We start from the raw sequence: 14,945 nt of genomic DNA on the forward strand, positions 1-14,945 counted from the left end.
TGGAACAGTATCCTCCAAGGACTCTTCGATAGTTTAGTTAGCAGATGCAAAATGTGCATTAATGTCCAAGAAAATCACACATCTTATTAAGGTTTCATTCTGGCAAGAAGACCTATTTTTCCTGGCTGTTTGAAAATAGCCCAATGAGCCTCTTTTATTATTTTTCGTTATGTCGTTATCTGAACTATTTTGTATGATAATAAATGAACATTGTCTATACTAGTTACGTACTTAGTTTCATTTCCTCAATCAACGTCTACACTTAATTATTCCGAAAATATAGCTGTTCCTTAGCAATTGTCAAGCAGTGTATATAATATTCTACTTTATTCTTAATTTTATTCTTACGATCAGAGAAAAAATTATATTTTTGAGGTATCATTTAGTTCTTGTCTTCTCTTTATATAAATATGTACAGATATTAAATCAAGTTGAAAAGAAAGCTGTGCGAAATGTTAATAAAATTTAATGACTTAAAACATAAATGCCTAATAATAATGCTCAGTAGTAATAATCATACCAAAATAAAGTGACATTTTTTCTAAAAATACAACATAGAGCTATATTATAAAGCAAACAAAAAAAAATAATTACAAATTTTTTTAGAAAGTTTCCAACTCCTTTTCGGTAATTACATCTATCTTTAAATAAAAACGGAGATGAATTGACAATGAATCTATTACAACAATAAACTGGCCAATGCTAATAAGTTTGTTTCTAATCAATAAAAACAGTATTAAAAATTAAAATGCTACGAACTGAACTCAGTGACACCAGAACCCGTGAAGGGCCAAAGTCCATTGTGCCCATCCCAGTTTTCGTGACCTTGGGCTTTGGGGAACAGGAGCAGATGTTCCAGTTGGGTGGTTAGCCGAACGACGAACCCCAGTGTCTAGTTCCAAACTCTTTGTATCGACTCTTTGTACACAATTTATCGACCCACCGGAAGGCTGAGTTAACCTTGCCCGATCTGTGGATACCGCACTACCTCTAAGTCTTCGAGTGCACCACTCAACCATTGTTAAGACTGTTAAGCCATCTTTATTAATCTATGTCTTTATTACAGTTAAACAACTCATCTCTTAAGATTGACTACGTGTCAACATTTTTAAAAATGAAAACATTAACATTAATTAAGAGCGAAGGTGTTATCATTCAATAAGAAAGATATATATTATCATTTATTAAGAAAAACATTCGCTATCAATAAGAAAGATTTGTATTACCATCTATTAAAAACCATGTGCATCATATTATTGATAACGATATTCATTATCATTTATTCATGCACTATCATTAAGAAAGATATGCATTATCATCATTTAATAAACATGACAATATCATTTAAGATATGCATTATCATTAAGTACAATATATTTATCATCAAGCATTAATAAGGATAAATATTCTCATTTATTAAAAGCAATATACATTATCATTTAAAATTCGCATTATCATTTATTAAAAACGACGTAATACTTTAAGATATGCATTATCTTTATTAACAAAAGACATTATGGAGAGTAATATATTGTTTAAATATATTTAATATACATTAAATATATTGATTTAATCAAAAATAAGAAAAAGATATCTAATTTGAAAAAAAAAGAATATTTTAATTTTAAATACGCATAAAGAAAAAGATTTTCGAAGTAAAATTTAATAATCACTTCAGAGTCAATAAAGCATCCCTTTTTTCACAATACTAATTAAAGGCATTGAAACAATATTAAACGACGTTTATACACATAAGTAAAATTTATATATAACGCAATATATTTGAATCTTAATATATTTGATACAAAGAAATATTGTTAAACTATTTTATAGTATTGTTTTGTATTTTTGTGACTTCATTTTTTGAAAGCGCACAGTGAATTTTTGTCATACACTTTTTTGACTTATCTTTTTTGTGCATGCTTGTGAAAAAAAAGAAAGAAATTGTGCAGTGGCATGATGTGTTTTTATACTCGTGATTTTTTTTCTCTTGATGTAGAAAAAAAAATGCATGAAATTTGTTTCTCTCTTCAGTAAATTGGGGGTCAGAAGTTTATACATCATTTTACTGTTTTCAGAATTTGTGCTTTCTTTGTGACGGACGTTTACATCACACCGAGGTTAGTAAACAAATATGGAATAATCACGCAAGTTTCATGACTTACTGCACTGCCATTTCAACATTTTAAATTTTAACTTTCATCACTTCTTAACAGTAATTTTTACACACTAAGCAATTATCAGTATGTTATTCACTTGTCTATTATAAATTATTTTATTTAAGTTTATCTATCATTTTATCAGCTCTTCTTTGGTTTACTGATGTTTTATGAATAAATAGAACTGTTTTTATCATTAAGTATATATAGAGTTGTTAAATTACAATGCTAGAACATGTAAAATGGCGACACTCTTCAACTAAATGTGTGCAGCACTCCTCTGCGGTAATAGACTCTTAACTTCTTAAATGATGAATTTATCGTCATCTTTTATTATTTTTAATTGAATTTATAAAAATCTCTGTAGTCGTTTGTTTATTTATTTTAATTTAATTCTATAAAATGCTTCAGTGTTTTTAAAAGGAAATCTAGAGTCAAAAGAAGATGAAAGTACCACCATTAATACTTTGAAACTAAAAAAAGAATTACTAAAATTCTTTTTGATAAATTATTGATAAAAATATGAATTAAAAAGAATGTGTGAGTAAGAGACTAAATTGAGGAACACTAACACTAGAGTTATTTATCGTTGAATTTACAGCATCAACTATCAGCAGTTTCCTATCAAATCAGTAGAGGGCTCCTTATGAGTAAGGCTAAAAAGAAACTATATAAAAATGTGTTAGGATGACGTCAGAGTCTATCGTCTTTAACTATTACGCGTTAATGGCGTTGGTGTTTGTTTTTAGTTTAGTTTGAACTGTTGTCAATAATCGTCGGTGAGATTTCAAAATTGGACATAGCTCGAAATGCGTATTTAAGAAAATTAACACAGCTCGACAGCCCAAATTTAACAACTAAACGAGAAATTGCGCTCTTATTTTTCCTTACTAATTTAAATACTTAGCATTATCATTACGGGGCAAAAACCTGAAATTCTGGATCGGGGTGGCTAGGTAGAATATCAGGCGATGTCTTCGCATTCAGAACTCTGAACGATAAAGTGAGTTTTAAAACTCTAAAATTTGACTACGTAAGTTCTATTACGTACTAGCACTATTACAAAAATTAAAGCACCCGTGGAAACCTTGTAAGAACAACTTTTAAAGTCTTTTCCATTAAAGACTCATTTTATAAAATGTTCCGAGTGATTTATGCTAATGAACGTTATCATTTTACGAGGTTATTTGAATTCATTAGTTTATTCTTGGAAAGAAAAAAAAAAGAAGAAAAACACTTATAAAAGAATTTCGAAAAACGTAATCTTCCTTCCTCGGCGATCAAACAGATTTCGTTGCCAACTTTCCGTAGTTATGATAATCTCCCCGTATCCATAACACACCCTTTCTGTAATTCTATTGAAAATTTAATAGCCATGAAAGGTATGGTCAGATTTTAAAAGCAAAAAGAATAGAATAGCTGTGACATTTAGAAAGAATGGAAGAAACCGTGCTAAATGAAATCATGAAAAGAAGAGTTTATAACAATCAAACCTCCAGTCTACCTCTTATACCAAAACTAAGATGACTGGACCGGGTTAAGGAGTTCTGGGAAGAAAAAGAAAAAAACTAAATAACGAGAGCTGGTAAGAGATTGTAATAGAACTCTGAGTGGTAGAGAAACCCAATTTCAACAAAATCTAAATAACTGGAAAGAAATTATCACTAACTCAATTAACAATTATAAAGTCAATGACTCAAGATCATATAATTTGATTTATGGCCTGTAAGATCAGTAATTCCTTCATAAATTCCTATATCATTCATTCATTATTAACTAAATGCTACTCTAATTTTTTAAGAAAGAAATACAGCACTGAAAAATTATTATAATAATTTGACCTCTTTTTTTTTTCAATTTGAAAATATTTCTATTGTGAAATAACATTTTTGGATGTATGAATTCTTTAAAAAAAATACGTCTTTTTTTAGAAAATAAATGTTCTTTTATAAGAAGATACAATATAAGAATCAGACGAAATTTCCAGTTGTTTTGGTTATAAACTAAATAAGGTTTGCTAAATAGTGATTAAATGTATTAAAAATATATTTAATCACTGTCTTCTATCCAGGCAATAATTTTTCCTAGGCACTTGAATGTTTTGGAAATGCTAATAAAATAAGTTGTTTGAAAACTAATGAATTCGTGTTTTATTTTTTTATCGTTAAATTATTGGGCAAATTATTATAGTCATTTGGCCAATACTAAGTTGTTTTATGATGGTTTAAAATTTACCACAAATAACTTATTATGTAACCCATTCTTTTTCACTGAGTGGCTTGATAATAAACTTTAACAATTGATAAATCTCTCCCTATTGAAAACTAATTATTTAAATAAAGTGCTTTAGTTAAAGTGCATAATTTAAACTCTCCATAGAAACGAGGCATTCATTTTCTTCAGAGAGAGTACTTCTAATAAATTAACCTAACCATACAATGAGCTGTTATTGATGGGTTTGTTTGAATCGTGTTAAAAGCATTATGTTACAAAAAATATTATGACAACCAGAGCAGCAGCTGATAAAATTTTAGAATAAGCACTTAAGTTCATGTGCGCACGCATAAACAAAAAGTGCAAAACAATCTAGGTATGTGCTGTCGAGTGACACATTGTTTTATTCTGTGCAGCATTTGAACAGCCTGCTGGAACACTATCTGGAACCAATGAAGAAGGAGACATTCTTATCGAATTCTGAAGTGAATGCTTTGTTTGGCAATATTCAGGAGATCGTCCAGTTTCAGAGAGTGTTCTTGCAGAGCCTAGAAGAAGCCATTGCATCTGAGGTGGACTTTCATAGGTTCGATCATCCCGCCCAATTCAAGGTGAGCAGCTCTTTGATGGGTTATGGTAGAAATATTTACCAAGCGTCTCAAAAATAAGATGGAAGGAAATTAATTTTAAATATGTATTATTTAAGTAACATTGATTTATTGTATAGCATATGATGCACGATAAGTAAATGCTTAATTTCTTACACGATATTTTGGAATCTATGCAGCATTTAATCCCTTTTCTCTAAAATAGTATTCAATTTCCAATCTCAATTGTTTTCACGGTTCAAACGTAAGAAGTTTAAATTTATCTCAATTAAAACTTATTTTAAATAATAATAAGAACTCGAATATCCGCTCTTAAATTTTTAGAAATTGGCATTATATTAGCAATCATGATTCCCAATGTAAATGGATACTTATTTATTTATGTATTGCAATAATTGTTTGTTAGGTATCGTTAATGTTATCCTTTTCCATAGACATATTGGATTAACCCTATCTAATTTTGCATATCTGACCTTACATTCGAAATCCGCCTCCAAAACCCTAAGAAATTAGATAGGATACAGTTTATCATACATGCTTAAAATTATAGCCTTTTTTTTTTCAATCTAGACCACTGTTCAACGATGCCTAAAATAATGCAATAACAGTTTAGTAAAATTTAACATTAAAGCAAGACTATGTGTATGCTATTTTCCACTACGTGTTCTATTAGTCTCGACTCCTAGAAAGTTTCTGATTTTATTAACTAAAGGGATGGACTTTGTGAACGGAGTGTCTGGGTCATGAAGCATCTTTAATTTAAATAGACTAAATCAACATTTAAAAATTGTTTTAACTCCATTTATTTATTCAATTTTTTGAAATCGATAGTTCGTATTTTTGATAGTTCGAGTGAGGCCCAATCACGTACACTTCCAAACTTTATCTGAAAGTGGTAGAGTATTTTAACCGTCACCTCAGTATGTTAAAAAATGTTCTATAATTTTTTGGCCATCTGTTTTTCAAGACTTTTAAGGAAACAATGCAAGTCGTTAAAGAATATATTCTCAACTTTTTGTTTGGTACTTAAAAGATACACACTTGAGTGCTTTAAGTGCTCTTAAAAGATATCTAAATAAGTGTTTGGTAAGGATACCCTTGCCGTATGGAATAGATTCTATTTGTAGTATTATGCTATAAATACTTTCGAATAACGTCTACATTCTTTTTTAAACACTCGTTTTACGTTGATTAGTTATAAAACAAATATCTTCAGTTACCTTACATTTTTTAAGAAGGTGAAAAAAATGATACGCTTAATTGTAAATTTTTGCTTCTCGCGTTTAAATGAGACTATTTTACAAAATGTAGCGGGAAAAATTTAAATGTAGTTATTGAATAAATTGCAGGAAATTAAAAATTGAAAATACGACTTTTTCAGAGCTACTATATCAAAATTAAATAAGGGTAAAAAATATCAAGTTTGCTGACTTGGCAGCAAATACTAATTTTTTTGTCGTATTCATTTGTACATTTAGATGAAATGAAAAAAGTCATTAAGTGCTAATGTATCGTTCTTGACTCTATCCATATTCATCTACATGTCTTATTAATTTTCTACAATTTAAGTGCACTGATTATTTTTTAACAAAAAATGTGATTTTTATATAAATCGTGTAAATTAAAACAATTTCAAATTAAAACAACTGCAAATTCTATAAGCTCTTAATTGATAAAAAAAATTTCAATAAAAAAAGTTGAAAACTGAAACTATTGGGTTAATAGCTGTATTCATATACAAGATGTTAAGGAATCACCTCCCTTGTTATGTATTTTTAGAGTCCATATCAAAAATGAAGTTTAAAAAGTCTACACGCTATAGATCTTCAATTAATATTGGAGCAAGGAAAAAAAACGCTTTTTTTTTTCTTTCAAAATCTGATTAATCTATATTGAGAAAGGTGAGATTGTTGGAGGAAATTTGAAGGCGTTTTTAGAAATGGCTTTACACTTCCTCTTTTCTTTCTGCAATCAAACAGAATTCAATTTTTTTAGCATAATTTTCTTGTTAAAGATTCGCTAAATGTTGATGTTTTACTTTTGCCTCGCTAAATATTAATCTGCACCTCCAAATGATGCACATTTTCGAATGAATACCTTTTCGGGTCGAAACAAAGGTTTTGTGTATTGCAATGATGCGTAAAGGGTTCATTCATGTTTAAATTAACTAGGCATTTTCTTATGTTACCAACCACTTAATTTTTAAAAAATATCTTAATTCTTTGATTATCGATTAAAATCAGAAACTTTTTATTATTAATGTATCAAGCTACAAATGCTTGTTCAAAACTCAAAATGTAGATGGTGCTGATGGTTAATTTCAAAATTGAATATGTGTCTTAATTCAGCAAAATCAGTTTCAAACCTAACACATTAGCAAAGTTAGCCCTCGATTCTTTTAGTATTAAGAGCGAATTATTCTAAGACATTTTTCTAATAAAAAAAGTTCTTCGGATTGCAAATTGAAAACTAGAAATATCTTTCCTGATTAAACAAAAATATATAAATAGGAAATTACAGTCGACGTACTGCAAGCGCTCAATAATAGGCGACCATTTTCTAGACGTGAATGAGAAGAAACAAAAGTATTATTTTTCTTTCTTTTCATTCACTTCTGACAACTCTCGAAAATGGGCACCTATTTTTGAGAGCTGGAAACATGTCGACTGTTATTTCCAACTTATATATTTTTGAAGCGAATGAAGTTTTTAATTAGAAAATGTATTACCGCCTCAGTTTCTTGGGATTAGTTATTTGATAGTAATATATTCAGTAAAGTTCCGAAACCCTGTTCCGCCTCACTAAAAACTACCGGAGTATCGTAACAGCGCCTTGTGTTGTTTTTTAATGAAAAGAAACTTGACACTGGTCATACATTAATGTTTTCTTTCCAGAATGTTCTGTTTGCGCTTGGAAACTCGTTTCTCTACTACGCCGATCAGTTCAAATTATATAGTTCCTTTTGTGCTAGTCATTCAAAAGCCCAGAAAGTGTTACATCCTAGTAAATGTAAAGGTACGTTCTGTTATGTGAATTTCATACTCCGTGTCCTCTGATTGTTTCAAAAAATGTTAATGAATTGTATTGACAGGTCTGAGAAACAAGGACCACGTATGCCCAGCGGCGGGGGAGGGCAATTCTGCCTTGCTAGAGTTTTTGCAGTCCCGCAATCCAAAGGGTCAGCACTCCTTCTCTTTGGAGTCCTACCTCATCAAACCCATCCAAAGGATACTCAAATATCCACTACTCCTACAGCAGCTCAAGCACCTAACGGATCCCAACTCTCAAGAGCACTTACATCTCTCCGGTTAGTACAGTACAGAGTGTCCAAAAAGACTCCCAAAGTTTGAATTTTATATATTGCATTGGCATGCCCTTTACAAAAAAAATAAAGTTTTTTTTTTTGAGGTTGACAGGCGTAAAAAATACAATGGAGGTAGAAAATGAGTATATGTTTTGCACCAAAAACAACCACATTTACACCTCATATATAACTCAGCAATACTTTTAGTTGAAATCGGATGAAATTAATTACACCTCAAACATATTCATTTGCTTGAAGTGTATATACATATTGAAAAATCTCTCAAAGCTGGTTGCGCTAAGGTAGATTTCTATCAACCTCAAAACAACCTCAAGTGTGAAGAAAACAACTTCATACACCTTGGTTATAAGCCAACTTCAAATAAACCTCAAATCTACCTCAACACCTCAAATAAGCCTCAAAAATACTTTAAACTTTTGTAAGGAACAAGCCAATTTTTATGCTTTTTCAGTGGTAATACAATAATAGTTTAAGTTAGTGAAACTGTCTTTAATTTTTCATTACCGAATCAGGTGTGTTGAATTGATGTTCGAACTACTTGTATGTCATGGTAGTAAAAATAATTTTAAATAATTGTTTTCATAATATTTTTAGTGGTAATAAAAATAAATTGAACTGACCAAAAAAAATTTTTAATTCAGTAGGGGTTCAAAAATCATTACCGAATGATTATCAAGTTTGTTGTATTGATGTTAGAATTATTTGCATGCCATGGTAGTAAAAATAATTTCAAATCAAATTAGTCGAGCCAAGAGTCAAATTAAGGTTGCAACTTACTTTGAGAAAGAGCCGTAAGTGAAACTTTTTAAATGCTTACTTGTTTAAGGGATAAATAAAATTTCTTTATTTACCACGATCTAGTTACAGTTGTAACTAAATAATTAATTATGTCTGTTATAAACAAGGGAAAGAAGTGGTAGTAAGTGATAATTTCTTTCTCTGAAATAGAAGATACAAATAAAATTGTTTTATTACCAGTTTCATCTCTTTTTCCTTGACAAATATTGAAGTATTAGGGTTTTTTATCACTGGGGAAAATATCCGCAAAATATGTTCTGATAATAAATGTTATATCTTAAATAACCGACTTCCAATTCTATTATAAACATGTTTCAATTTTTTTTCTGAGTAAATCCACTATTTTTTTCGTTTCTTTTCTTTTTTTTTTTTAATTTTTGATATTGGGCCTTTTTCAAGTTTGTATTATTTATTAATTTTCAGAGGCACTGAAAGGCATGGAAAGAGTTGCAGAGCATATCAATGAGATGCAACGAATCCATGAAGAATATGGCGCCATATTCGATCATCTTTCTCGCCAACACTATAAGAGTTCTCGACAAGTAAGCCTTTTCTTTTCTTTCTTTTTTTAATCCCCTTACTTGCAATATTTCTTTTTTTTAACGCACTCTAAGGACGCAGCAAGCGTAAACAACGTTAATTTTTCACGTTTGATTAAATTTCAAAGAGCATAGTCTATAAAGTCAAAGAATATTGCATAACTAATAATTTAGTGAAATATAAAATACGATTTTTAAATTATTTTTAATACATGTTTTTCAATGCAAAATTGCGACTTTCAGCATAATTTTGCATCTTTTTCTTATTCTGGAGGAAGCCTTCTAGACCTTTCATTTCACATAATGGATGTAGGTATATCTCTAAATAAATTGGAACCTTTAGATTTAAAAAATGGAAACTCTCAATTGTTTATTTCCAATTGAACCTATAAATTACAGGTACAGAGCTTAAAAAATATACCGTATTGCCTGCCATAAAAAGCATTATAATGTATGAACTCAAGTTTAAAAGATGACTTCCTCTGATAAAATGATTGTTTACAAATAAGACAAAAAAAAATTCTAATTTTTATCATAAAAACAAAGAGTAATAGATTAAAATAAATAGCTGCATTACATCATAAAAGCAAACAGCATTAGATATTTTAAGCATTTTGTAAAATTCTGTCATAAAAGCTAAATGTAATATATATTTTGTTATGTATTTAGTAGAATTCTACCATAAAAGAGAAAGGTAATATATATTTCGTTAAGTATTTAGCAGGATTCTATCATAAAAGCAAAAGGTAATACATATTTTGTTAAGTATTTAATAGAATTCTATCATAAAAACAGAGAGTAATAGAAATTTTATTTTAAGCATTTTATTGAATTCTATCATGAAAACAAAGAGCAATAGAAATTTTATTTTAAGTATTTTATTAAGTTCTATCATGAAAACAAAGATAAATTTTATCTAAGCCTTTAGTAGAATTCTACCATAAAAGCGAAAGGTAATATATATTTTATTCAAGTATTTAGTAGAATTCTACCATAAAAGCGAAAGGCAATAGAAATTTTATTCAAGTATTTAGTAGAATTCTATCATGAAAGCGAAAGGCAATAGAAATTTTATTCAAGTATTTAGTAGAATTCTATCATGAAAGCGAAAGGTAATAGAAATTTTATTCAAGTATTTAGTAGAATTCTACCGTAAAAGCGAAAGGTAATAGAAATTTTATTCAAGTATTTAGTAGAATTCTATCATGAAAGCGAAAGGTAATAGAAATTTTATTCAAGTATTTAGTAGAATTCTATCATGAAAGCGAAAGGTAATAGAAATTTTATTCAAGTATTTAGTAGAATTCTATCATGAAAGCGAAAGGTAATAGAAATTTTATTCAAGTATTTAGTAGAATTCTATCATGAAAGCGAAAGGTAATAGAAATTTTATTCAAGTATTTAGTAGAATTCTACCATAAAAGCGAAAGGTAATAGAAATTTTATTCAAGTATTTAGTAGAATTCTATCATGAAAGCGAAAGGTAATAGAAATTTTATTCAAGTATTTAGTAGAATTCTATCATGAAAGCGAAAGGTAATAGAAATTTTATTCAAGTATTTAGTAGAATTCTATCATGAAAGCGAAAGGTAATAGAAATTTTATTCAAGTATTTAGTAGAATTCTACCATAAAAGCGAAAGGTAATAGAAATTTTATTCAAGTATTTAGTAGAATTCTATCATGAAAGCGAAAGGTAATAGAAATTTTATTCAAGTATTTAGTAGAATTCTACCATAAAAGCGAAAGGTAATAGAAATTTTATTCAAGTATTTAGTAGAATTCTATCATGAAAGCGAAAGGTAATAGAAATTTTATCGAAGTATTTCGTAGAATTCTATTATGAAAGCAAAGAGTAATAGATATTTAAGCATTTAGTAAAATATTCTATGATAAAAACAAAGATATTTCTTTTTCAGCACGTAGATCTCAGTCCCGGAGAGTTGTTGTACTACGGAGGAGTTGAATGGCTCAATATATCGGAATTCTTAGGAAAAATCAAAAAAGGTCTTGAGCTGCATGCCATGTGTTTCGTCTTCAAAGCGGCTGTCGTCTTTCTCTGCAAGGAAAGGATAAGGCAGAAGAAAAAACTCATGGTAGGTTCTTACCTTACAAAAACAATAATCCACTTTTAGAAAAAAATTGCAATTTTATATATTATAAAGATGAATAAAGATGAAAGATGTATAAAGATGAAAGATATTTTGCTCTCATATTTATAATCATACATTCAATAGCTCAATATATCGGAATTCCATTTGCGGTTGAAATAATTATATGTGATTTTAGCTAAAAAAAATATTAACTAATTAGTCAAATTTAGAGCAAAACACGTTTTTGAAAGTGAGATAAGTAGATTTAACCTAAGTCAAAACCTCTCTTCTTTTGTCTTCTCAAATTACTGTAGGTTGTGGAAATAATCACTCGTTAAGCAACTCTATCTAAGAATAAGTACTGAACCAATAAGTGCATGCACAATGAGAACTTGCCAATCATGTTTCGAAATAATTTATCTACTTTTGTTTAGTATTTTTACGCAAGTCCTACTATTTAGTTATGTCTCCTATACCCATTAATTGCGTGTGTACATATTAATCAAATAATATAGTTGTTATGAAAGGAAATAATTCAAGAAGAATAAATTAAAAAATATCAACAACATTACTATATTACCACTGCTTAACATGGTTAGATCTATAAATACAGCAATATTATGAATATGTATATTATATATGGAACATTATGAATATGTATTTATATATATGGAAAATACAGCAATATTATGAGTTTACTGTCTTACTAGCACCTACTTGTTATGAATACCATAAATTATAATTATTAATAAAATTAATTAGCCGTTGTCTACGTTTAATTATTATTTTTTACATTAAAAATTATATTTATGAAAAGCCAATGTGTATAAAAATATGGACTAACTTGCTTTTATTTCTAATAAAATGTTATTATTGAAAGTGGAATAAGTGAGCAAAAAAATAGTCGATTTTAAAAATCGTGAATGCAGTCATTATAGTATTTAAAACACCACCCAAATCAATTAACCTTTGAAAATAGTTTTAAATTCATTTATACCCTTATATGTATCTCAATAATGTGAAAGAATGGACTGATTCCTCATTCAAAGCTCCTTTATCATAATTACAGCATACTCTCATTTAGGTGAAATTCGAAATATCGAAGTTTTCGATATTACGAAAAGAGTCTGAATTCCATTTTGCATTTGTTATTTCGATTATAGAAAAGGAAGAAAGAAACTTTTAAAGTAATTTATTTCTAGCAAACCGTAGCTTTAACGTGTGGTTTTAAGTTTCGAAATGGACCAAAATCATGTACAATGTGTGCAAAAAAAAATTTACTCAGATAACTTTTGATCTAAGGGATCGAATTTTCAAGTACTAGGATTCAATCTTAATGGTGTGAAAAGCTCGCTACATCTCGAGAACTTTTAAAGAGAATTTAAAAAATTTCTGCACACAATTATAAAATTCGTTTATCCTAAGATAATTCCATTCAAAAAAATAATTTTTAGCAATGTATTATTTATTAATATTTTTTTAATCACAGTCGATAAATTTTTAAATCGCAAGGTATACAATATTTACATCATTTTAAAGAATGTAATTTTATATGATTAAATACAAAAATTGAACGAAATCTCTCTAATAGTTCCTGAAAAATCAGTTTTAAATATCTTTTTTTCAAATTTCAATTTCTCTATAACTATTGAAACGATTGAACTGACTATTTTGACTAGAATGTTAAAAATATTACGATTTTCGAAAACCTGAACTTTCGATTTTTAGTATCCATCGAGATTTTACTGTGTATTTAGTAAGTTTCATAACTCATGGTTGAATATGGTTCGTTAGTTATATATCAATCATCCTTCATAAATCTAAAATTTTGCTATGGAATTTATGCCCTAAACCCAACACTATCTCTTTTTTCTTCTGCAGGGAGGTTCGAGTAAAACGGGTGCAACGGAGGTGGAAATCATCCGCTATCAGGTGCTCATACCCGTAACGGAGGTGCAAGTTCGAGCTGGTTGTGTGAAGGAGGGTGATTCCCACTTCCTCTGGGAACTCATACATTTGAGATCCCAGATGCAGAGGAGATCAGAAAAGATTTACCAACTCTCTAACAGGTTGGTCTCACAATATCCAATTATTTTCTTCTTCTTTTTTAAAAAAAATACTTTTAATGATCTAACTTTTTTTGCGAATGTAAAGTCGAAAAACTATAATTTTCACATAACATGAAATAACTGAAATTTTTTTAAATTTAATGAAAACATTTGAATTGTGCTGCCGGAAACAATATAAAAGCACTTTGCTACTAAACTTTAGAGAGATTTTTCTTGTAACATTCAAGCACGTACGTTTTGCGCAAGTTCGGCCGAAAGCTGAGACTATTCAGTAAAAAATTCCACTATTCAGAACAAAAAAATGTGAACATACGGTATGCTACGTGTAAGTGCTAAACCTCACCAATTTCTAGATTTTCTACAGGTAAGGATGTAAAAATACGTTTATCATGTTTTACGAGATATTTCTGCTGATTTTTCTGAAACTTTATGTTTTGCTACTTGCTTGCGTTATATTTGCTTATTAAATAATCCGAAATACAAAATGGGAATAAACAAGTGTAATAAATGTTATACATTAAATCATGACTAAAAAATAATAATAATTTTATACCATTAACAAAAATCGTGACTGTCAGAAGAAAATTCCTGAATAAGCACAGATTAATTGCATTATTGGTAGGTAGATACTTTATTTACGTCACACTAGAGCTTCACAATGGGCTATTGGCGACGGTCTGGGAAGCATCTCTGAAGATGATCCGAAAACATGCCATCGCAATTTAGATCCTCTGCAGAGGGGATGGCTACCATGCTTTGGTAGCCCGATGACTTGGGCGTGAAGTCGAGCACTTTAAGGTAGAACGATTTAACGAGGACCGATACCGCGCAACCTCGGTACCTAAGCAGGCTGATCAAAATGGTCCACCACCCGCTTAGTGACGGCAGCCAGTGATGCTTGACTTCGGTGTTCTACTGGGAACCGTGTCTTTACGATCAGCCCTCTTTGCGGGACAGTTGCATCATTGAATAAATATGTGGAAGTGAGCAGGAAACATGTTCGTTGGCTCCGGCTGAGATCGAACCAGGAAACCTTTTCTGTCTTTATGTGGACGCTCCATTGAAAAGGGTATACACTTTCAAAGAAGCTTCCAGTGAACGAGTTTATTTTCATTGTTAGTCATTAACGTTTTACGTATTT

General features: G+C 29.6%; 1 protein-coding gene across 18 annotated transcripts in view; it reads left to right on the plus strand.

Moving 5' to 3' along the window:
* LOC107446947 (protein still life, isoform SIF type 1) overlaps positions 1 to 14,945 on the plus strand; it is a 270,767-nt gene that overhangs the window by 242,623 nt on the left and 13,199 nt on the right. For 12 of the 18 annotated variants that reach the window (XM_071177065.2, XM_071177067.2, XM_071177068.2 and 9 more), the window contains 7 exons: positions 2,079 to 2,120; positions 4,790 to 4,984; positions 7,876 to 7,996; positions 8,073 to 8,288; positions 9,528 to 9,646; positions 11,562 to 11,738; positions 13,617 to 13,804. In XM_071177065.2, the coding sequence (XP_071033166.2) occupies positions 2,079 to 2,120; positions 4,790 to 4,984; positions 7,876 to 7,996; positions 8,073 to 8,288; positions 9,528 to 9,646; positions 11,562 to 11,738; positions 13,617 to 13,804 (1,058 nt within the window). The remainder of the gene's footprint in view (positions 1 to 2,078; positions 2,121 to 4,789; positions 4,985 to 7,875; positions 7,997 to 8,072; positions 8,289 to 9,527; positions 9,647 to 11,561; positions 11,739 to 13,616; positions 13,805 to 14,945) is intronic. The other 6 variants (XM_071177071.2, XM_087156792.1, XM_087156786.1 and 3 more) reach the window with 1 other exon arrangement.

This window comes from Parasteatoda tepidariorum, chromosome 2 (assembly GCF_982258835.1).
Source record: "Parasteatoda tepidariorum strain Cologne lab strain chromosome 2, Ptep-v5.0, whole genome shotgun sequence".
Classification (NCBI taxonomy): domain Eukaryota; kingdom Metazoa; phylum Arthropoda; class Arachnida; order Araneae; family Theridiidae; genus Parasteatoda; species Parasteatoda tepidariorum.